Source organism: Hermetia illucens, chromosome 6 (assembly GCF_905115235.1).
Source record: "Hermetia illucens chromosome 6, iHerIll2.2.curated.20191125, whole genome shotgun sequence".
In the NCBI taxonomy this organism is placed as follows: domain Eukaryota; kingdom Metazoa; phylum Arthropoda; class Insecta; order Diptera; family Stratiomyidae; genus Hermetia; species Hermetia illucens.
The window spans coordinates 37,608,409-37,633,796 of NC_051854.1; the positions used below are offsets into that span (position 1 = coordinate 37,608,409).

At 42.6% G+C, this 25,388-nt stretch overlaps 1 protein-coding gene across 3 annotated transcripts in view; it reads right to left on the reverse strand.

The window, feature by feature from the left end:
- Positions 1-337: 337 nt before the first annotated feature.
- LOC119660519 (fructose-bisphosphate aldolase) overlaps positions 338-25,388 on the reverse strand; it is a 78,764-nt gene continuing 53,713 nt past the window's right edge. Inside the window, exons 6-7 of one of the 3 annotated variants that reach the window (XM_038069140.1) lie at positions 22,055-22,129; positions 338-749 (exon numbers count right to left, since the gene is read on the reverse strand). In XM_038069140.1, the coding sequence (XP_037925068.1) occupies positions 654-749; positions 22,055-22,129 (171 nt within the window). In that variant the 3' untranslated portion in view covers positions 338-653. Of the gene's footprint in view, positions 750-21,640; positions 22,130-25,388 lie in introns of those variants that run through there. The other 2 variants (XM_038069138.1, XM_038069139.1) reach the window with 2 other exon arrangements.

The window sequence follows — 25,388 nt, forward strand, 5'->3', positions numbered from 1 at the left end:
TGTCTATCGTGGAACTAAGAAAATAAAACAGCATTAGAATTAATTATTATTCACTTTTTATTTTAATTTTCTGAATTTCTTTTGTTTGTGTTTTCACAATAATTTCAATATCGATAATAAAAATTCTTTAGAGCGCTTAACATTGCAACTAATGTAAAAGGTGTTCTATGTCTTTAAACTAAAAATTAAAACTGTTAAAATAATATCTAAAAACAAAGGTTTCATAATAGTATTAAAATATAAATAATTTGAAACAATTTGGTTTGCTATCAGAAGTACGCCGTTCAGCTGCTGGGCTACGAACAGCGGTCAGGACATGAAATATCAAAAAAATTGCTGAAAACATCTAACGCCAACTTTATTTTAAGCAATTTTGTTTAAAATTATCATCTTTTTTTCAACAATTATGAATTTCTACTGGGTATAATTTGGAATTTTCCGAATTTAATGCGGATTGATAATTTATGATTTTCAACTCAAATCCACTCGATATCTAACGAATTGCTTTCTGTATTTCTGACGCTCGGGTGTTTTTGCTACATTGCTTACTATGAGGTGGTATAATTTCGTAGTTAAATAACTTGAGAGTTTTTAGATGCAAGTTACATTTTCATATACTTCTGGTAGCCTCATCTGTGTGCGTTGAAATATGTCTAATAAGCGTGGTTTGCAATAAACAGGGCTTTGTCTGCACCAGCACCAACAACGCTGCCAGCAACATACTTGGCGCATGAAGCATCTCCATTAGCCTGCAAGTAATTGTAAAAAGGATTTGTTGTTAATTCATTAGTTGTAATCCTACGAAGTATCTTTTTAATATTTTCCATGGCCAAAATAGGGAACATCTGAAAATCTTGAAATTTTCTTGGCACTTCCATTGAAGCTTCTAATTTACTTTCCACTAGAGAATACATTGCCTTCCGCTCAAAATCACTTCCAATTGCTCTTGAACTTCGTTTGTTCCACCCCCACAACTCTCCTCTTCTTTTGCCATTCATTCATTCCCCCATTTCTCATTCATGTTCAGTAAACATTCACTGGCTTCACGTTTCATCACTCAACAAACTTAATTAAAAGTCCTGGGAAACAACATTCGTCCTTCTGTAATTATCCAACCAATATGCTTCCAGGGAATTTTGTTACTTATTTATGTACTTTTTATTCAATTTATATGCAATTGTGAAAGTTCCTTTGCAAGGACCTTCAACCTCGCACGAGATACACATGGTTTTACGCGAAATTCGTTTAATTTAGAGAGAACAAATCTGCATGTAATAATAAATGGAACTCAAACAACAGAACTTCCCAGACCAACTCAAAGCGGATCCTGGGGAATTATCCCTAGCAGGGTAATTATTTTTAAATCCCAAATACCCAGTAAAGTTGAGGTGCTTTGTGCCTTCCTTAAAGTGCAATTATTGCAAAGAAATGTGGTCCTGACAGCTGCTCTGCGATTGCCTCAAATATTTTATCTGGAATCTGAATTACTTTCACTTTCGATCTAGATTTACTTTGGCTTTTGGCTTGACAGTACGTTTCCCCCAGTTAAGCAAAATATTTTCATGTTTTTCCCTCCCGACATTAATAAGGTTCTCAGAGTATCAAGAGATTCGGCGGTGCTTGAACCGTCTGCGCTATTTTGCAAACTCATTTTCATCCCCCAAATCTACATTCCTCCATAGCTGACATAAGTATGAGCAAAAGGTTACCATTTAAAGGAAACAAGGGAACTACACTTGACCAAGAGAAAGCACTAAGGATCCATGTAGGAGGGAGTTCACTTTTGTAGATGGACTTTTAAACATGGTTTAGCGTGGGTTTTTTGATATTATTTGACAATTATGCTTCGGGAGTTCTCCCCATTCGTTGATCAGGAGTCCATGCCACACCCGACGCCAGTAATCTACACAAACTTAACAATACTACGTAGTATATGTACCACAGTATCATAGTGAACAGAAGAAAATGTGTAACAGAAATATTAATGAACACTAAGCGTAGCTGCTGCTGATTAGCTGGTTGACTCAAAGCTAGATCACGTTCTGAACAAGTCGGGAAACCGGAAGCTTGATGCTTCAGGTATAAAAAGTTTTGTGTTTCCCTATATGAGGAGCATAACGTAGTTCTCCATTGGCTTGTAACATTGAGCCGAGATATTGAAATCGCTCAGTTCTGGGCAGGTTACTGCCCTTGCCAGAACTGAGCTATTTCAATATCTCGAAGGGCAGGTTACCGCCATTGCCAGAACTCAGCGATTTAAATATCTCGAGGGGCAGGTTACTGCCATTGTCAGAACTCAGCGATTTAATTATCTCGAGTCAATGCTATCTGCCAATGGAGAACTGCTTAATGAAATTGTTTCACACATTAACGCAACCTGGATGAAGTTGCATTCTCCAACTGGTCACGTCCATAATTTAAAATTTACTGCAATGTCGTCCGTCTGCCGCTCTCTATAGTTCTGAGCATTGGCCGACTATAAAGGTCAATGAACGACGTCTTGCGGTAATGGGGACGAAGATGTTGCATTGCACTGGTAGCGTGACACTTTTTGATTACGCCTGAAATGAGGATATCCGCGATCGTTATGGGGTTGCACTGATCGTGGAAAAACTGCAAGAGAGGTGTTTTCGATGGTGTGGTCACGTAATTCACGCTAACGAGAATTCAACAACTAGTATTGGTCAGGACATCGAAAGCAATGGTAAGCAACCAAAAAGCCGGCCAAAACAATGGTCGCATGATATACTGGATGGGGATTTTAAGGTCTCGAGATTACATCCTGATCAGGCATTTGATAAAATAAAACGACGATACCGACCACCACGAGCCGACCCCGCTTGTGAACTGAAGGCTGAACAAAAAGAAAAAGATGTGAGGAGCCATGAATGAACGACAGCTCCGTGTAATATAGCTAAAAATTCCATTGCCCTCTATTTTCTAGAAAGCGATTTAAATAAATCATTTGATGGAAAACCCTCTGTTGGGGCATCCCCCACGGACCATGTCACACGCAAGCTGAACTTCACGAGAAACTTTGCTGTGGACCTTCCAACCAGGGCAAAGTGGAAGACCGGCGGCGTGTTGCAAGACTATGACACGGTATTCTTTACGGACGGATCAAAGATGGCCTATGGAGTCGGCGCGGGGGTTTTCTCGAATACACACGGTGTGTCCAAGTCGTATGGTCTCCCAGGTTTCACCAGTGTATTCCAGGCGGAAGTACTGGCGATATTGGAAGTCTGTCGATGGCTGGAGCGTGATTCGAGCCCCAAGCGTAACATAGCCATTCTGACCGACAGCCAAGCGGCCATCAAGGCCTTGTGCTCAACGACGACATCTTCCCGGTTGGTGGGGCAGTGCAGAGACACGCTCAACCATCTGGGCGGCACGCTCAAGATAACTCTCCTCTGGGTTCCCGGGCATAGGAACATAGAAGGGAATGAGCGGGCTGACGGGTTGGCCAGGCAAGGCTCTGCTCTTGGCAGTCCCTCGGGGAACACAGTCGGTGTTCCGCTGGCGGCTGTCGGGGGCCGAGTCTACTCGCACTACCTAGCAGCCGCGGGCCTGAGATGGCGAAGGCTTACAAGCTGTGCTAAATCAAGGAGAATTTGGCCCACTTATAACATAGCCCGATCACGAGAGCTCCTGTGCCAGACGCGTGCAAATGCATTCAAGATTACGGCGGTCTGCACGGGGCACTGGCCCATAGGGGACCATGCCGCTAGGCTCGGCTTACCCTACAACTCGCATTGCCGAAGCTGCGGAGAAGGAAGGGAAACCCTCATGCACTTTCTCTGCGATTGCCCGGCTCTGGCTCGAGTCAGGCTGCGGACACTGGGTAAACCATTCTTTGGGGACCTCAGTGAGATTTCTGGTTGCAGGGTCGGAGAGCTGCTTTCCTTCGTGAATGCTACGGGCTGGCTCTGAAGATCCGAGCCAGCTGGACTCCGCTTCCCTGTTCCTATAACAACAGTCACGGTCTTAGGAGTTTGTGGCATCAAAACGGCGCACCAAAGCGCTAATTGGGCTCCTCGGAGCGGCCACTGATACCTACCTACCTACCCTACCCTCTGTTGATAATGGTTAACCTCATACGCTTCACGCTCTGAGTTTAATATTATTAGTAAATTCCAACAATTTAACCAACATCAAATATAAACAAGTTGGGAAACCGGAAGCTAGACGCTTCAGGTATGAAAGGTTTTGTGTATTTCTTTTATAAAGAGATTTGAGTGTGCATTTGTCCCATTAGCATGTAGCACGTAAAATATGCATATATTATGTGAAAATAGCCACTTTCAAGTGATATTGATATTCATTGTCTTGAATTTGCAGAGAAGCGACAGTTTTGACCTAGTATAACTTTGTTAGTAATAGCGCGATTTTCACCAAATTTGGCAGGATTATGCTCTATACTGTAGCCTAAAGCTAAGCTAAAGCTGCAAAATTTTGTGATACTAGGGTGAACTTAAGGGGAGTTTTCCTGTCAATTACTAAAAATTTTAGTAATGTACTATTATTAACTTTATTTGAACAGGTATCCGTATGGCGGTTATTTCGGACCCTAGCCACCATATAGTAGCAACCTCCTGATTTTTTTCAGATTTTTCGGTTGGGCGGTTTCTGAGAATGGGTTCGTTAAAAAAATGACCATTTTCAACCCCCCGCACTCCCCACCTTTTCAACAAAAGTCAAAACTAACACCGGCTTCGAAAAGTACTAACCGAGACCTTTAATTTGATACCCCACATGACTATATTTGATGAACAAAAAATTTACACCCCCCTTTTGCATGTATAGGGACCTCCCTTAAATTCGTCGTAAAAGGATGTAACTCACTATATGCGTGAGCGTTCACAGTTCACACCTTTCTACCAAATTTGGTGTCAATCGCTATAACCGTCTCCGAGAAAAATGCGTGTGACGGACAGACAGACAGACAGACAGACGGACAGACAGACAGACGGACAGACGGACAGACGGACAGACGGACAGACGGACAGACGGACAGACGGACAGACGGACAGACAAACAGACAGAATTAAATCCTACCAAACGACATGCGGAGTTCCACAAGGGTCTGTCCTAGGGCCACTCTTGTGGATTATTATGTATAACGGGGTACTGACGTTAGACCTTCCTACTGGTGTGGCGTCCATTGGTTTCGCGGACGATATTGGTGTGACGGTTGTTGCACACCTTCTCGAGGAAGCCGAGCTCTATGCAAATGAAGCAGTCTATGAGATTAAATCCTGGTTAGAGAATGCTGGTCTACAGCTCGCAGAGCATAAGACGGAAGTAGTACTTATTACCAAGCTGAGAAAGTGCATATGTTCGTATACAGCTACTACGCTCCACCGAGCCTCACACTTCCTGAGTTTGAAGAATTGTTAGATGATCTTGTTCATGACGCAAGGGGACGAGGTCCAAAGGTGATAGCCGGTGACTTTAATGCGTGGGCTATCGAGTGGGGCAGCAAAGAGACTAACGCAAGGGGGCGGTGCTTATTAGAAGCATTTGCCCAGTTAGATGTAGTTCTAGCCAACGAAGGCGATGTAAACACTTATCGGAAAGGGGGAACTGGTTTAATTGTAGATCTGACTTTTGTCAGCCCTGCGCTGGCACGTGGCATGTCCTGGCAAGTTAGCGAGGACTTCACGTACAGCGACCACCAGGCGATCACCTTTGAACTAAGGACCGAGCCACAAGGCAGGAGACCCGCACCCCGGAAGCCGAAATCCAGAGGAACACCAGGATGGTCTGCAAAGGCGATGGATGAGCCAACATTCATGGAAGTGTGGCTAGACCTGCCTAGCAAAGCAGGCACGTCCACGGATAGAGCTCTCCATGTTACACAAAGCGTCGCCAAGGCATGTGACGCGTCGATGCCTAGGAGATGTTCATTCTACACTAGAAGACCCAATTATTGGTGGAATAGTGAACTTGCCAGTCTTCGATCGATTTGCCACAGAGCTAGACGAACGGCTCAGAGGGCAATAGGTAGGATCGATCAAAGGCAAAAGGAGTATGCCTATAGGGAAGCCCGCAAGAATCTCAAGCTCGCCATCCAGCGGAGTAAGAGGGAATGTTTCAAGGAGCTCTGTTTAGAAGCGGACATAAATCCGTGGGGTAGCGCCTATAAAATCGTGACAGGGCGATTCAGAGGCCGATCATCACCGCAGATCACGTGCCCTATGCTCTTGTTGAAAATAATCCAGGGGTTATTTCCCCAGCAAGAGCGGGGTACTAACACTTTCCAGCGTCCCCTGAATGTGACGCCGTTTCCACCAGTCACCAGGGACGAGCTGCTGGAGATCTGCAGTCAAATAGGCGACAGCAAAGCCCCGGGTCTGGACGGCATACCGAATAAGGTGCTCAAACTTGCCGTCAAATGTAGACCGGATATGTTCGCGGAGCTGTTCGAAGCGTGCATGTCCGAGGGTATCTTTCCAGCGACGTGGAAGCGGCAGAAGCTGGTGTTGCTGCCTAAGGCTGGCAAACCGCCAGGGGAACCGTCCTCCTATAGACCCATATGTCTTCTAGACACTATGGGGAAAATGTTGGAGCGAGTTATTTATAATAGACTACTCCCAGTCGTCGAGAGCCAAGGCGGCCTTTCAGATAGGCAGTATGGGTTCCGTAAAGCCAGATCAACCATTGATGCCATCAAAATGGTTACTGGCTTGGCCGAAAATGCAATTCACGGAAGGGGTTCTACCAGCAAATATTGTGTGGTGGTCACCCTGGATGTGAGGAATGCTTTTAACTCGGCCAATTGGAACCTTATACGAAAGTCTCTGGCGACGATTGGTGTTCCCACCTACCTTGCCACTATCATAGATAGCTATTTGCACGAGCGAACATTGTGGTATAATACCGATGATGGACCCAAGGAGTACATTGTCTCCGCGGGTGTCCCATAGGGCTCTGTACTGGGCCCACTACTGTGGAACATCATTTACAATGATGTGCTTAACCTTCCGGTTCCGGAGGAGACCACGGTGGTGGGTTACGCCGATGACATAGCACTGGTTGTGGTCGCAAAGCATCTCGAGGATGCTGAGTTGTACTCAAGCGAAGCAATCAGTGCTATTAAGGCTTGGCTGGAAAGTGCTGGACTGGCACTCGCGGAGGAAAAGACGGAAGCGGTCCTCATCACTAAGCGCCGCAAAAGAAATTACGCCTGTGTCAGAGTCGGGGATCGTATCATCACTTCCAAGCCGGCCATCAAATACTTGGGGGTGATGATAGACGGAAAACTCAATTTTAAGCAGCACATAGAGCATACTTGTAAAAAAGCATCCACCACGAGTATGGCTCTCACAAGGATGATGCCGAACGTAGGAGGACCGCGGCACACTTGCAGGCTGCTCATAGCCAAGGTGGTGAGTTCTATCATGCTGTATGCAGTCCCAGTTTGGGGAAACGCGCTGCAGGTTTTAGGAAATGCATATAAACTGAGTAGGGTTTCCAGAAGAACAGCCTTAAGGGTGTGTTCTGCCTTCAGGACCGTCTCAGACGATGCAGCGTTCATCATCTCGGGAATGATGCCAATTGACATCCTGGCAACCGAAATGATGAACATTTATAACACCGGGTCCATCTCTCCCTTATCGCAGGTGAAAAAAGCCGAAAGAGAGAGATCCATAAGCAGGTGGCAACAGCGATGGAACCAGTCAGAAAAAGGTCGTTGGACTTACAGGTTGATCCCTTCCATCAGGGAGTGGGTGGAGAGAAAGCATGAGGAGATCAATTATAATCTCACCCAGTTTCTCACCGGCCATGGAGGATACCGTCAATACCTGTACAGGTTTAAATTGGACACCTCGCCTAATTGTCCAAACTGCGACGGGGTCCCGGAGGACCCAGCGCACGTATTCTTCCAATGTCCTAGGTTCGTGGAAGAAAGGAGGAACCTAGAGGAAACTCTAGGTGAAGTGCTATCACCGGAAAATTTTGTCCGGAGAATGGTAACTTGCCAGGAAGACTGGGATGCGATCAATTTCATGATCGCAGTGATCCAGGAGAAACTGCGAAAAGCAGAAGAAGTGAGGAAGGCGCGGTTACGGACCCCGCGGGAAGACGGAAGGAGACCTAGCTAAAGTAAGCTAACTCCGCCCCGTGATGTAATACCTAAAGGTGGTTCCACGGGGTAGGGGGGGAGTCGGGGGTGGTTTTAGTGGGTAAAAATCCCACACGCTGGTGTGTCCAGACCAGTGTCTTTTGAAGATTTCCACCTCCTCAAAAAAAAAAGAATTAAATCCTACCAAACGACATGCGGAGTTCCACAAGGGTCTGTCCTAGGGCCACTCTTGTGGATTATTATGTATAAGGGGTACTGACGTTAGACCTTCCTACTGGTGGGGCGTCCATTGGTTTCGCGGACGATATTGGTGTGACGGTTGTTGCACACCTTCTCGAGGAAGCCGAGCTCTATGCAAATGAAGCAGTCTATGAGATTAAATCCTGGTTAGAGAATGCTGGTCTACAGCTCGCAGAGCATAAGACGGAAGTAGTACTTATTACCAAGCTGAGAAAGTGCACTTCCATGAAGATCAAAGTTGGAACGCAACAATTCATTCCAAGCTTGCACTTAAGTACTTAGGTGTAATGATTGACCAGAGGTTGAATTTCAGATTGCATGTGGAGGGTGCAGCAACCAAGGCATATAACATCGGAGCGCTGGTTGCGAGAATGCTACCAAATATAGGTGGCCCAAGGCCGAGCCGTCGACTCCTTATTTCAAGGGTGGTCAGTTCGATCTTACTGTATGCAGCCCCAATATGGGCCAATGCATTGGAAAATATAATAAATAAGAAAAAGATTGGAGCTGCGTATCGCATAAGTGTACTCCGAACATGTTGCGCTTACAGAACAATTTCTAATGAAGCAGCTTGCGTGATAGCAGGAATGATCCCGATTGAGATTCTGGTGAAAGAAATACAACGACTTTACGATCGAACTTACCTCACCGGAGAATCTCGTGCCCGTCGGCGACAGTTGGCACGAGCTGAAACTGTCGAGGGATGGCAAGAGAAGTGGGAAGAGTCAGAAAAAGGCCGTTGGACTCACAAAATCATATGGGATATCCGGAAATGGATCGACCGACCTCACGGCGAAGTAGGTTTCGACCTAACTCAATTCTTGAGCGGACACGGAGGCTATCGAGCATATCTGTATCGATTTGGGCGTGATGATTCGCCATATTGCCCACAGTGTGCAGACATTCCAGAGGACGCAGAACACGTCTTTTTTCACTGCCCCAGATTCGAAACCCAAAGGGCTACATTAGAAGCTACAACCGGGGAGCACTTTACACCCGAAAATATCATGGAGCTTATGGTGAAAGCCAAGGGTATATGGACCGAAGTTGAAAAAGTGATTACAGCCATCGGAAAGAAGCTTAGGCAGGAAGAAGTCATCCGAAAGAAGGAACGCGAGAGGAACACGAATGTTGACATGAGCGCAGAATAACTTCTGATCCAGCCCCGCGACGTAATACCAAATGGGAGTCCCGCGGGGAGAGTGGAAGGACAAGGAGGTGGTTTTAGTGGGTAAGAGTCCCACATAACCGTGTGGCAGGAGCCTGCAGTAGCTTTTGAAACTTTCCACCTTCCATCGGGGGGAAAAAAAAAAAAGACAGACAGACGGACAGACAGACAGACAGTAAACCGATTTTAATAAGGTTTTGTGTTTACACAAAACCTTAAAAAGGGCTAGGGAGAATTAGATTCTTCTTGAATGGAATTTTAATATTTCACTCGAATTTCAATTATTCTCGTTAATTATGACGTCAGCATCTTATTTGTATGGCTTAGGATGCTGTTAATTAGCACGAAATTGATAAGTTTGAACTTCTATAACTTTGACACTAATAGTTGGATATTCATGGAGCTTGGCATGTGTATGCTCGAGACTGTCCTCTATGTCGCTGCAGGGTGTACACCTAGGGTGAACTTAAGGGGAGTTTTTTAGTCAATTTCTAAAAGTTGATAATATACTATTAGTAAATTTTTTGAGCAGATACCGGAATGGGACATCTCTCGAAGATTAGATTTCACATAAGTGTTTTACACAAAATCTTAAAAAGTGCTGCAGATAAGTAGATTCTTCATAAATGCGACTTTAATATTTCACGCGAATGTCAATTATTCCGAGTAATTACGACGTCAGGATGTGATTTCCATGGCTTTGGAAGCAGTAAATTCGCGCGAAATTGCTAAGTTTGAACTGCTATAACTTTGGCGTTAATTGCCAGATTTCCACGAAGTTTAGCACGTATATGCGAAATATTGTCCTCTATGCTAGTACATTTAAGGGGGGTTTTCCAGTATATTTCTAAAAAGTAGTAATCTACTATTGGTAAGTTTATTTGAGCAGATATCGGAATTGGACATATTTTGAGGCCTAGATTTCATCGAGGCGCACCACCCTGATTTTTTTCGGATTTTTGGGTTGAGTAGTTTCCGAAAATTAGTCCTGTCTCACTTCAAGTGCGTACATTTTGACTCCTTACTCACGCACTTTGCAATTTATGCCAAAACTAATGTCAGTTTCGGAAAGTACAAATCGAGACCTTTCATTTAATACCCTACACAACTATACCCGGTGAAAAAAATTTTTGAATCCCCCCTTTGCATGTATGGGGAGCCCCCCCTTTAAACTCCACCTAAATTTATGCCACTCGCTGTATACGTGGGATTTCATAGCTCCCATCCGTCCAGCAAATTTCGTTCGGATCGGTTTAGCCGTTTTGGAGAAAAATGTGTGTGACAGACAGACGGACAGACAGACATTGAATCGATTTTAATAAGGTTTTGTTTTACACAAAACCTTAAAAAGATGCATAATACTGACTCCCCTAACATAAGGAATTCCCTAGGTTTCCTAAAATTCTACCATTCTAAGAGAACTACGTACTCATACATACACATTCCCTGCTAAAACAAAAGGAGTCAGCATCAGTGGGCGATAGGAGGCGATTCAAAGAAAAGCCAAATTGATTTTATTCACAACAAAGAACCTACTCATTTGTGGCTACTCAGAAATTACATGAACTTGTTGTATCTGTCATCTATGTCATCTGGAATAATTATATCTACAAATGGATGCGTCAGACAAATTCCTTTTTTCGCTCATGATATACCGATATTTCGGGAACAACTTGTTCCCTTCTTCCGCTCACATACGACGTAAAGCACTGACGAAGGGAACAAGTTGTTCCCGAAATATCGCCATATAGGAACTGAAAAAGAAATATTCGCTAGCGAAAAAAGAGATAATTTGATTATTTATATTTAATTTAGTCGCTGAAAATACCACACGAGTAGGGGACACCGGGACAATATATGAAAACGCGAAAAATTTGAAAAAAAAGCGCCACAGGACCCCACGTGAAACGAAAAATCTGAAAAAAATATCCTGTAGATGGGTCTAGTGGCCTCCCAGGTTGAAACGCAGTTTGACACGCGCATGTGCCATTATACGTTGTTGGTGGCATAAGAAGTGTTTTCATATGTCAAAAGTAAAGTTCTAAAATCTCTGATTTTTTGTTTTCATAAGAAATTTTCCGGTCGTCTAGACCATTTGGTAGGTTTTACTTGTTTTCTACATTGCTACATACACATTCAATAGACAAATTGTATGCACTGCTATCATTAAGTGTAATCATCATATATGACGCTGGGACATTTCCTGACATGAACTCCCGGGGTATTTTGTGACAAGTGGCGTTTCGTCAATTCTAATACAAATCCAAAATTAATTATGTCTAGGCTCAAATATTGCGAAATTATGTGCGGAACACCGCTGCTATGGATGCAGACAAATTAAAAAATGACATTGGGCCAGTAGTGAAAGATGGGATCGAATGTCATTAAACTGTCACTGTGAGGCCGCTGATCCTGAAAATTCGACTAGGATTTTCACCAAAGGAAATTCGAAAATTGGCATCCAAGTATGCGAGACAACTCAATTTGGGCATATCAAATTCTTGGACGGAGCAAGAAATTTCCGGAGAAGATAGGTTCTCCTATTTTTTGAAACGGCGCCATAATTTCTCCATACGTAAGCCCCAAGCTATGAGTCTTTTCCGAGACTCCGCTTTTAATAGAGTGACTGTGAATGATTTTTTCCAAAATCAACAAACCACGTAAACAGAATACATTATCCTCCGCGACTCATGTACAGTATGGACAAAACTGGTCTTACGATCGTACACACTCTTGGGAGAATTGTAGACCACAAAGATTTTAAGCATATTGGACGAATCACCTCGGCAAAAAAAGAAACTCTCGTGACAATGGCGTTAGCTGTATCAGTACAAGGAAACTATGTACCACCTTTTTTGGTATTTCCACGAGAAAACTTCAAACCTCATTTTTTGTCCAAGGATTGGAAGCGCAAACAAGAGTAGCTGGATGATTACTTTTGTTTTTTTATTGTTTTTGAGACACTTTCGAGACCACTCTCAGGCTTCCGCAACAAATCTAGTGCTTCTCATTTTGGACAATCATCAATCTCATATCTCTATTGAAGCTCTCCATTTTTGTCAATACAATCATATAACAGTTTTGTCTTTGTTCGCATACACTCCAGCCCTTGGATCGGAGTGTTTTCGGGCCATTGAAAAAATGATGATGTTTGGAGGTCAAAAAATCCTGGAAAGACAATGACAATATATTACATTCCTTCGATTGTCACCTGTGCGTTGTTCTTGGCTGCAATAAATTCAAACATAACATCTGGATTTAGAGTGGCCGGAATCTTCCCCCGAATCCAGACATTTTTGGCGAAATTGATTTCTCGCCGGGTCATGGTACTGATGGAGCATGGAGTGAAGAAGACCGATCATGTTGAAGGGCGTCAACCGAAAGCAATGTGTCGAATGCCTCAGGGTCGAGAACCTGAGCGACGATGGCATTCCTCTCGTCCAGGTTCTCTAATCTATTCCATCGTTTCCAAAAGCGGGTGAAGGAAAGGTCACAAAAAAGGTTGAAAACACAGAAAAACTGCAATTGTGACTGACTTCACCGAAATGAATGCACTGGTGTAAGAGGAAGCAAAAAAGTTCAAGAAAACCAAGAAGAATGTGATGAAAGAACCTTTCGGAAATCAGTCGATTCTCAAACAACGTGGACGCCCAACAAAAATTGTCAAAAATTAGGAAGCATTCAAATTCTTGCACCAGATGTTAAGCGATTATGTGACCTAAAAACTAAATGGAGAGGAGTGGGATCACAAAAACAAGCCAGTTCCCGAAAAAAGCACTTATGATCCGAAAGTAAGTACAACAAAAACCTTAAACGACCTTGTCTTCCCAACTTCTTCATAACTACCTTCAAATATAAGTACTTTTTTTCTTTTTCTTCAGCGTTTGTTGCTTTCGGAAGTGAGGTATAGGACCTGATCCAAATGAAGTTGAGAGCCTTCCAGATCACCATCTAGCCTTGTTTCGGCCAACCTTTTGGTCGCTGTTCAAACCAATTTTTTGTAAATAAGTTTTCATCAGCATGAATTATGTGTCAACCAAAATCGATGGTGGATGTCCTCATTTCGGATGCAATCATGCCATGTTACCACACCCTTCTAACACAAAATTTTTTTCTCTATTACCGCCAGCGCGATGAAAAAAGTGTTGGAATATGGACATCAGATGCACCATCTATTCATCGAATTTAAAGCCGCCTATGATAGCCATAAGAGAATTCGGTATCTCGACAAAATTAATAAGACTGACTAGGCTGACGCTGACCATTGTGCGAGGCCAGCTAAAAGCCGCACGATCACTCTCAAGACCACTCGACATCAACAAGGGTCTAAGACAAGGGGATGCCCAATCATGCGTCCTCTTTAACCTGGCCCTGGAGAAAGTGATCCGTGATGACGTAAATGCAACTTAAATGCACATTAATGAAGGCAAGACAAAATATATGGTGGCAACGTTAGCACTGAAAACCAACCAACCAACAGCATCAAACCGCAGTGGTCAAACGGGAAGAATAAAGATATGAGACCACAACTTTGAGACCGTTGACAATTTATCCTATCTAGGGTCGAAAATCACAACCGATAACAGCTACGATGATGAAATCCGCGCACGGTTGTTGTCAGCCAACAGAGCCTATTTCAGCTTACAAAAACTGTTCCACCCAAAACGTCTCACCGTAGGGTCAAAGCTCTTACTCTACAAGACAATGATCTTGCCAGTCCTCATGTATTCCTCGGAAACTTGGGTTCCTAGCAAGAAAAATTGCGAATTCTTGGCCGCGTTCGAGAGAAGAATCCTCCAAAGAATGTTTGGCTCCCTACATGAGGATGGACGATTCCGTAGCCTACACAATGACGAAATCTATGAGCGATACCATGGCCGTCCAGTTGTTGATAAAATCCGGCTCAATAGGTTACGATGGGCGGGTCACTTAATCCGTATGGATGAGGATGATCCCACCCGGAAAGTTTATAAGGGCAATATCTATGGTAGAAAAAGAAGACGAGGCAGACCCTGCCTAAGATGGAGCGATGGTGTAGGTCAGGACACCAGACAGCTTTTAGGGATATCGAATTGGTGGACCTCGGCGCAAAACCGGGATGTCTGGAATTGCTTATTAAGGCAGGCCTAGACCGGATACCGGTTGTTGCGCCGTTGATGATGATGATGCTGTATCTGTCATCTATGTCATCTGGAATAATTATATCTACAAATGGATGCGTCAGACAATTTCCTTTTTTCGCTAATGGCTATTTATTTTGGTACGCATATACCGATATTTCGGGAACAACGTGTTCCCTTCTTCCGCCCATATACGACGTAAAGCGCTCACGAATGGAACTGGTTGTTCCCGAGATATGAGCATACGACAACTGAAGAAAAATAATCACTAGCGAAACAGGAGATAATCAGATTATCTGTTAGGTTTAGTCACTGGAAATACCGCAGGGGTAGGGGAGACCGGGGCAATTCGTGAAAACACGAACAATTTGAAAAATGCGCTCCAGGAGCCCATGTGATGTAAATTTTTGGAAAAAATCATTGGCAGTGATTTTTTTCCAAAATTTACAAACCACGTACAACCGAATAGACTATCTTCCACGGTCCATCTACAGTATGGACAAAACTGGTCTGACTACCGTATACACTCCCTATAAAATTTTCAGCAGCAAAGGTTTTGCGCAAATTGGACCGATCACTCCGCCAGAAAGAGGAACTTTCGTGACAATGGGATTGGTTGTATCAGGGCAAGGAAGTTATGTGTTTCGATTTTTCCTATTCCCACAAGTGCGCCCATTGGCCCATTTTTTCTGATTTTTTGTTGTTTTTGAGGCATTTTCGAAACCACTCTCAGGCTTCAGCAACAAATCTAGTGCTTCTCAGCATAATCATCAACCTCGTATCTCTATTGAAATTCTCCAGTTTTGTCAACACAATCATAAAACAGGTTTGGCTTAACCGCCACATTGTTCGCATAAACTCCAAGCCCTGGATAGGAGTGTTTTCGGGCCATCAAAAAATGATGAGGTTTGGATGTTAAAAAATCCTGGAAAAACGATGACAATATATTACATTCCTTCGATTGTCACCTCTGCGTTGTTCTTGGCTGCAATAAATTCAAACATAACATCTATTTAGAGCGGCAGATTTCTCTCCCCTGAATCCAGATATTTTTGGAGAAATTGATTTCTCGCCCGGTAATGTCGCTGATAGAGCATGGAGTGAAGAAGATCGACCACGGTCAAGGGCGTCAACTGGAGGCAATGTGTCGAATGCCTTAGGGTCAAACCTGATCGACGATGACATTCCTTTCGCCGATCGTTTTCAAGAGCGGGAGACAGAAAGGACACAAGAAAAACGCAGAAAGACTGCAATTTTGACTGACTCCACGGACATGCACTGGTGGAAGAGGAATCAAAAAGGTCCAAGAAAACCAAGAAGGTTGTGAAAAAGGAGCCTTTCGCAAATCAGCCAGTTCGCAAACAACGTGGATGATGATGACTAAAACATTTCTCGTTAAAAAAAAAACGTTTCCAACAGTTCTCGTGATGACTGAAGTACCTACTTCTCAATCATTTTCTTTCTTGCTAGATTTGGGTATAACAATTAATTAAATATAGTGTCACGAAGTGCTCCGACCTCTGCCAGGATTTACCCCGGTATCGGGGTAATTTGTCACATGAGACACGGTCCGATATTTAATGTTCTATTTTGGATAAATATCATAGAAAAGACACACAAAACTTTTTCGTGTAAAGTAGAGGGTTGGGCCATTGAAAAGAAATGGTATTTTTTTATTTATAAAAGTCTAATCAGGAAAAATTCACAAACCCAAAATGTAGCAATTTGCCACAGTCTCCCCTACACTTAGTTCGATGGCTATCGCCAGAATTTATCTTCATATTATATTTTATCCTGTTCCCCGTTCGGATATATACATATAGTAAGTAGAGGATTGCGGAGCCAAGTATGTAGTTCAAACAATGTTGCTTTTAGATGCAGGTTGAAAGCATTCAAATTCTTGAAACACATGTTGAGCAATCCTGCGATCTAAAAACTAAAAGGAGAGGAGTGAAATCACAAAAATGAATTAGTTTCCGAAAAAAGCACTTATTATCCGAATTTCAATTTATTGCAAAACTTTCAGAACATAGTTCAGAGGAAAAGCAAAACAAAAACCCTTAAAAGGCGTTATCTTCTCAACTTCTCCGTAACTTGAAAAAAAATGTTTCTTCTTCTTCAGTGTTTGCCCGTTCGGAAGTGAGATTGATTCGTGTTGACCGGTTGCGGCATTTTGATCAGACATATGGCCTAATCCCAATGGAGTTGAGAGGCTCTCAGATCACCATCTAGCATATCAACACAGCGTTGTTTCGGCCCAACTTTTGGTCTATGTTCAGACCAATCTTGGCAAGTAAGTTTTCATCAGCATGAATTACCTGTTACCCAAGATCGATCGTGAATGTCCTGATTTTGGACGTTTTTATGCTGTGTTACGCCATTGTTCCAGCACAACATTTTCATCTCCATTACCGCCAGGCATCGTTCATTATCTTTTATAGTCGGTCAGCTACAGAGGGCACCATTCGCTGATAACATTGATCGAAGATATTTAAATCGCCCAACTAGCCGATAGGTACCCCAGAACTGGACGATTTGAATATCTCGGATCAATATTATCAGACAGCGGGAGGCCGAAATTGAATCCCAGTAAGAATCAGGATCCATATCCCCCATAGGACATCGTAGTTTCGAATTGCGAAGCCTAAAGTTTCAATTGGCCTATTTCCAGGAAGTACATATACTCAACCAGTTAAAAAGTTGGACAGTTACGGCAATACACTTTGAAGTCAAATATCTCGAAAGTCCAATGATGACCCTTTAAATTTAATATAAAGAAAATGTCAACAGTTGGATAAATTGACTTCCTCTATTCCACCTCCAAACATCCTTTATGTGATATTCTAAAAGCTATTTGCTCCTTATCTCCCTTTTGGTAGCTTTTCGACGTGTGGCCACAAGTGTTTTATCGGATTTGAATCCACGCTTTGAGGTGGATGAGGAAAGGTCTTTTTGACATGGTAAAGTCGTCATTCCTTAACGACCATCACTATGTGTTTTGGGTCGTTGTCATGAACTAACATGATATCTAGGGGCAAACCCAAAATTGCTATCGGAGCTGGTATGTGCTGCCTTAGCATATTAAGGTAGCCCACTTTAGTAAAGTTTTCCTGGATTATATATAGGAACTCTGGTCCTTTCAGTGCCATAGTACCCCACACCATGATGCTGCCACCACCGTGTTTAACTTCTGGTACAATATTACCGTCTTCTAAGGCAGAGCCTACTCTTCTCCACACCAGTTGCGGGTCATCGGAACCGAAAATGTTAAATTTCAACCCGTCGCAAAAATAATTGTTTTCCAAAACTCTTCTGGCTTATAAACGAACTCTTGGCGGTTTTTAATATTTTTCTGAGAAAGGAGTGGCTTCTCCCTCGGAGTATAGGCCCTGTATCCCTTCCTATGGTGAAAATTGCAGACAGTTTAAGATGAACTGTCACTATACCTTTGTTCTCCAAATTCTGGGCAATTGATACTGCAATTGTCTTCCAATTGCTCCTTAAGTCCCGCAAAATTTGTCCTTCTGTTTGGACAGGATTTTCGCAGATCGGCCAGTGCCTGTTTTTCGATAAACTGACCCACTTTCTTTAATTTTTTTCTATGACACAGTGGACTTTGATTTCTTTATTGTTTCAGTTCTTCCAAAAACCAGCAAGAAGGTATATGGATGCGCAAGACTCTACAAGAACAAGACGGAAATCAGATGCTCGGCGCCTTCGGTATGAAAGGTTTTTTTGAACTTTTGTGTTATAATATTTGGATACATCATGGTTAGTAGTAGTTTCTAAGAACGGATCCTTGAAGTTATTGACATATTTTCAACCCCCGCATTCCTCCCCTTTGCAAACAATGACAGTTCTAATCCATACCTTTCATTCCCTACATGGTTGGATTTAGTGAAAAAAAAATTGCCCAATTTTTAGGTGTAAGGGGACACCCCTTAAGTTCAACATACAGAAATGTAATTCACCCCATGTGGTGGGATTTCTACCAAATTTCGTGTCAATAGGTATGGCCTTTTCTGAGAAAAGTCCGTGTAGCAGACAGATGGAGAGTAAACCTATTCTAATAGGGTTTTGAAAGAGCGCTGTTTAAGGAGACGAGTGCAAAAGTGCTGTGCGATAAAATTTACATTGTGCTAACTACTGAAAGAGTAGGCCACCTATATTTAGCACGGGACCACAGAGAGAGTCCTTGCCTAGCTTTTATCGAAAGGGATTGATATATAGGTACTACATACACCAGCGACTTGGTCATGCAAACGTGGTTGATGTTTCTAAGGTTGTGAAGAGGCATAGGTATCGAAGAAACAGATAGTGATACTTGACTGTGAAAACTCGTATATAACAATCGTGGACCTCCATTGAACTATTCTAGTGGGAGCTGAAAAATTAAAAGGTGTTGATCAGCATGAAGATTCCAGTGACAATGGCCGGCACGGAATTACCAGTCGTGGGTCACAACGAGGGTCAAGACTCAACCACGTCGGAGTAAGGAATCATTTTTCGATTACGAATTTCATGATTAGAACTCCAGTTGAATTGACACGACACGCTGCATCAGTTGATCGTGTTATGATATGAAAAGTCCACGCCAAACGCTTGAGATACTTTTGGTACGTAGCAGTAGTACTATCCGGAAGTAACTCGGAATAGAGAACGAGCGAATCTCCCATGCTGCTTCGCTCCGAGTACTCGCACGTTCAGGAGTTCTCACCATACTTCAACATTATGGCGGCACATCGGAGGCAAACCTCATGAAGGTATCGTATTCAGATCATGTCGGGTTCACCACTTTGGGGATCGATACCCAATTCAACTCATCCATGATTTTGCACAATCGATTACGGACTGGCGTATTTTTACGACCTTGGATCTAGCCAAGGCGTCGAACCCAATCTCTGTCGCTCCCGGAGACATTTCGAAAACGGCTATATGCACACCTTGCGGACTCTTCGAGTTCACCAGAATGTATGACCGGTCGGTGGACATTGATGATTGCGCAATAAATTAGTTGGATATATTGTTTTAGGATTAAGAAAGAATTGTATATAAACAGAAAGAAAATAACAATAAATGTTCATTATCTACCGCTATGTTTTACTTCGCTGTATTCTCGCAGCGTAAAACTCACAAGTTAAGTCATCCTTGCGAAGTTCATACGCAACACAAGATAAGAACCAAATCTGCGAAGTTATTCTTGCATTTAACAGTGGCAAATTTCGAACGGATAGCGTTTGAGGTGGTGACATCATATCTGCGAGCCACCCGCTTAAAGTAAGGCCCCTGTGGTATTTCTTTCCATTTTTCGACCAATCAAAACCTTTTTATCATTTAGTTCCTATGAAAGCTATTGTTTAGAAGAGGAAGCTCATCCCCGCATCTTGGAACTGGAGAACCGCATCCAACGGACACTGAGAAACGACGGATCCTCCAGGCGATCCTGAGAGTCCTCTTATATTACCTGGTCACTCTGTAAGTCGTTGTTGATTACAACGCATTTGTATCAGATCTTATCATAAATTACATGGTGATCCTACCATCAAACATCATACATTACAATGTTAATTTAAAAGTGACAATGTGACACTACGAGGGCATATCACGATGATTACTTCGGTGTTTGCCTGAAAAGCGTATATACGGCGTATATACGGACTGAAGAGAACTGGTATTCGAAGCTAAGCGAGATTTTGGAGAAATCTGAATATCCCGTGTCCTTGTCTATTTCATCTAGGAACAGGGGTAGACGTAACTTTGATAGTTGTATCTGTTGATGATATTTTGGTTATTCAAAAAGCTATTTTTGAGTTCGATGGTTTTTTGAGTGCAAACCTCAATGTGAAGGATTTGTGATAGGGCAACTATTGCCTGGGTATCTTGCTAATACCAGGTTACCACGCAACATCAAGGTTACTTCGAGAGGCTAATTAATCGGTTCGCGGTACGAGGTGGTAGTCCCGTCGTAACTTTATTGGATGGAGGGAGTAAATTCTCGGAGAATGAGAGCTCCAGTAAGGATGCGGCGAAGGAGCGGATAAGAATAAGTGCATAGCCCACCAACTTCCGTATCGTGAGTCTATAACAGCAATCATGTGATTGCCAATCACGGCACGCTCAGACATTCCGTTTGCCCGTTTGTTTCTTTATCGATGTTGACCAGGGGAGCTGCCAGTTGGGTAGATGGTCCTGCACAGGCCATTTGCTGGCCATTGTCTTTGGAGTCCTGAGAGCAGAGGGGTTTTAAGTGAGGTGATGATAAGCGAGCTGTCAATTTGGCATATTGAAAAGTAGAATTTTCAATGTGAAGTATGCCTGAGAATCGAGTCGTTGATTTGTTAACGAAGTAGTTTGGAACGAAAATGCTGAATGTATGCCAGAGTAGATAGTGAAATTCATGAGAATCTCTATTCGAAGATACATGTCAGAGTAGATTTGATGATTTACAAGTGCTGTCATCTGCGCGTGTAGGAGTTGCTTTTGATCCTAGTGCTTGCTAGCGTAGATATGTTTTTAGTTCGCTCTTGAAATCCACCATTCAAAAATAAAATTTTTAGAATCAAGCTCGTTTTACAGGTGATTGTTCCTGCCCCACCTATCCTCTGACAAGTAACTGAGATTCCATTATCATAAAGGAGAAGATATTGATGCTATACAAGTTTTGTAAGGAGTAAAAAGTCAAACAAAATGCATTCACACAATCGCGAAAAAAATCAATCTAAAATAAAGCAAACTAATTTCAAACGGTAGAAGCCGGCATAGCAGAGGTTTAAAAGTTGGTGCAAAAGCCGAAGAAATTTGGTGCATCAAGAAAATAGTGCTAATTTAGATAAGGAAAGAAAACACAGTGCATTTCTTTAATATTTTTATTGATCGCGTCCTGAAACGCAGGACTCAGGGCATGATCTAAAATTAACGATTATTAGTTACAAAACACAAAACAAAACCTTAAAAGTCAGGAAAAGTACAATTTTCTAATTAAGGACTACTTAATCATGCAAAAGGAGAATGAAAAAATTTAGGATGTTTTTTTTTCAAATTTTGAAGTCTTTCATTGTCACGGATTGAGCCGGAGAAATCGATCCGAGCCAGATGATTTCAAATTACATAATCTTTTCGAGTTTCCATTCAGTCTTAGATTTTTCCGCAATTTTCCATGAAGAGATGAATAAAAAGTCAGAAAAATAATTTTCATATTTGTCTGGTCCAAAATTCAGCATTAAACCGCATTTGGTTAAATTTGTCTGTTTTTAACTTCATTGTTGGCATGACTTTCCAAATTTTTGGTATCTTTCGTTACTTTCAAATTATATTATTTATAGAGCTCGTGTTGGATTGATTATCTTGGAAACTCTGACTTGTAGTGTGTTTTCCGAATCATGTTTGTGTATATGTCCGGCTTCGTGCAGAATATTCCTCTTAATAGGCGTGTGACTTAACAAATAGACTGGTCCCCGCGGCGTACGACTTTATGGAACCAGCTACATATTTAGCTTGACAAGCAAGACCGTTGGCCTGATTTTTGTTGAATTTTCCAATTAGAGAAGATGAAGAATCAAATAACAAAATCCAAGTAACAAATATGAAAAAATAGTAAGAAAACAACAATCAGAAATCGTGAAAGCGAACTCAGTAAGTAGAATAGTCCGAAAATAAAATGGATGTATGAAATGCACAAATAAGTATGAGAATTCATGAAACATTCCAACAATTACATCTAAATTGAAAGCAATTTAAATCACTTTGAACGGAAATTTTTGAATGGCATGCATATAAATATTTTTGTCTTGTGGGTTTTTTAAATTATTATGATTTTGCAATCACGAGATATTAGTTTGGTATATTAAATTGTGAAATCCCATTAATGTGTGTACATGTCAATTTAGTTAGTATGGACAACCATTACTTGCTAATTTCATGCAGAATTATTATAAAATAATATTTAAGTAAAATATGTTGGCTACCGGATGCACAAGATTTCATGGAAAGATAACTCCCCAAAAGTTACCGGGAAAACCAGAAAAAAAGTCGCACATTTTCCAGCCTCAAATGATTAGAAGACCCCCATAAACAAGGTCTCACGCTCGCAACTCTCGTAATCCAACTCATTCTGTCCCCTCTTCTATCAGCTTCGCTGACTCCACTGCCAACTCCCCACAACAATCCTGCGACCTTCTCTGCACCTACTTCTCTTCAGTGTTTTCTCCCTCGAGCCCTTCACCCTCTACACCTTTCATAACCACAGACTCCTCCGAATCACTAGCCATTCCTCTCCTTACGCCTTCCTTGGTTGAGTTCCTCATTGGTAACCTTGACCCCAATGTCGGACCTGGCCAAGATGGGCTTCCTAATCTCTTCCTCCTTAACTGTAGAAAACACATTTCCCTCCCCCTGTGTATAATCTACAACAAAAGTCTAGACGAATGCTACTTTCCCCGTCTCTGGAAAGAGGCCCTCATCATTCCTATCCTCAAGAGCGGAGACCCTTCCCTTGCTGTGAACCATCCATTTCCCCATTTCCCTTCTCTCCTCTTGCTCCAAAATCCTAGAAAGATACGTCAACGACTGGTTGACCGCGCACTTCGGTCACCTCATTATCAAAGAGCAGCATGGTTTCGTGGAGCATAGATCAACGGCTTCAAATCTTCTGGTTTCTACCAACTTTGTTGCTAAACGCTTGAATTCACGACAGGAGGTACATGCTGTTTATACTGATTTCTCCAAAGCCTTTGACACCTTTGACCATAACATTCTCCTCTCTAAACTTTCTTCGCTAGAGTTCCCTCCCTCAGTCATCTCCTGGCTTTCCTCCTATCTCTCATACCGTTCCTGCAAAGTTTCTTTTCATGGTCACTCATCTCGTTCCTTCTCTCCTTCCTCTGGTGTTGCCCAAGGCTCTATACTTGGCCCGCTACTCTTCCTGTTTTTTATCAATGACCTCGCCTCCATCCTCACCTGCCCGTATTTGCTTTTCGCAGAGGACCTTAAATTGTTTGCCTCTGTTTCCTCTCCATTGGACTGTGCTCTCTTACAATCCAACCTTGATAATTTAGCCCGTTGGTGTTCGGTCAACAAGCTAACACTGAATGTCAACAAATGCCACTGGATGCGCTATTCCCTGAAACCCTCCCCATCATCCTTTTCCTATTCTCTCAGTGGTCAAGCCCTTTCACTACTGACCTCCTTCAAAGACCTGGGTGTAATATTTGACGATAAACTTCGTTTCAATTCCCACTTCGTTGACATCATCAATAGAGCTTCCAAAATGTCTGGTTTTATCCTACGTTCCTCGTCCGACTTTACCTCAATCCAGCCCTCCTTAACACTCTTCAATTCCCTTGTCAAAAACATCCTTGAATACTGCTCTGTAGTCTGGTCCCCCTACCGCATCCGTGACGGCCGCGCTCTTGAAGCTGTACAACGCAAATTCACCCGGACCCTCTCTTACAAAAAGAACCTTCCACGGGTTGATTATCCGTCACGACTCCGCACCCTCAATCTCCCCTCCCTACAGCAACGCCGTATCTTCCTTGATATGTGTACTCTTTTCAAACTCTGCAATAGTCTGATGGATTGCTCCGCCAACTCGGATATTACTCTCCGTATCGCCTCGTCTCATGACACACGTAATGCGGACATTTTTGATGTGCCCTTCGCCGAGCTCGAAATTTACTTTCACTCTCCGATCCTGAGGTTTTGCCGGTCCTACAATGCCCTACAGCTTGGTTCATTTGACTCTATGTCCCTCTCTAGCTTTAAGCGCAAAATATGCCATTTACTTGCTCCTCCCTCTGAGGACAATATGTAATAAGAAATTTGCTTTCTGTGTATTGTCCTCATTGAATAAATAAATAAATAAATAAACACTAGCATCTAGGCAACTAGATATCAGAAGTGAAATATCATGACTGAATATAGACCCAGAAGTTCCGGAACATACCTCAGCCGAGTAGACGAACTAAATTCCAAAACTAAAAAAAAATTCTGGCAATGCCAATATCAAAATTGTTAGATAATAAATTTCTTGGTTATCCAAAAAGGATCGCGAATCTTTAGAACATAGAGGTCTTAAAAATGACCGAAATGACCGTCCAAAGGACCGATTTCTCTCTGAGTGCTCAAGTTTCTTGCGCAGAGAAAATTGATTCTCAACTCATTACAAGAAGTAATTTTTCAAAAAAGTATTTTGAGCCCTCTACTCCCGTTTTGAATAGGTTGAAGAACCTAGGGGAACTGCCCGTTGGAAAAGGCATCAGGAATATGGGGGACCACATCAGGAAACTGAACGATGCGGAATTTACGACACCGATGAACCACTAGTGTCATTCGACGTGGTGCAATTGGATCCCACCGGACGATTGGTCCATTATTCGGGTAGTACCCATCCCTAAAGCTCTTAAGAACCCTGAATTTTTGACGAGTTTTTGCTTTATCGTCCTCATTAGCGTGTTTGCCAAACTATTAAATTCGATGATCAACGTTCATATCAACAATTTCATTGATGAATACAAACTCCTGCCGGTCAACTATTAAGCCTACTCTGCAGGCAAATCTACGTTTGCTTGGATTAATGACGTTCTGGCGCACATCTCGATAGCTAAAGGGAGGGGTCAGTAGGTTCTGGCTGTGGTGTTGGATGTCAAGAATATTAATGAGAAGGTGGATCTCGCGGAGCTATGTAACATAATGTCACGTTTTCGTTTTACTGCGAAAATTGTATTATGGGCGTCAAGGATAATGTCAAATCGACGCCTTCAACTAAGGCTGGACAACG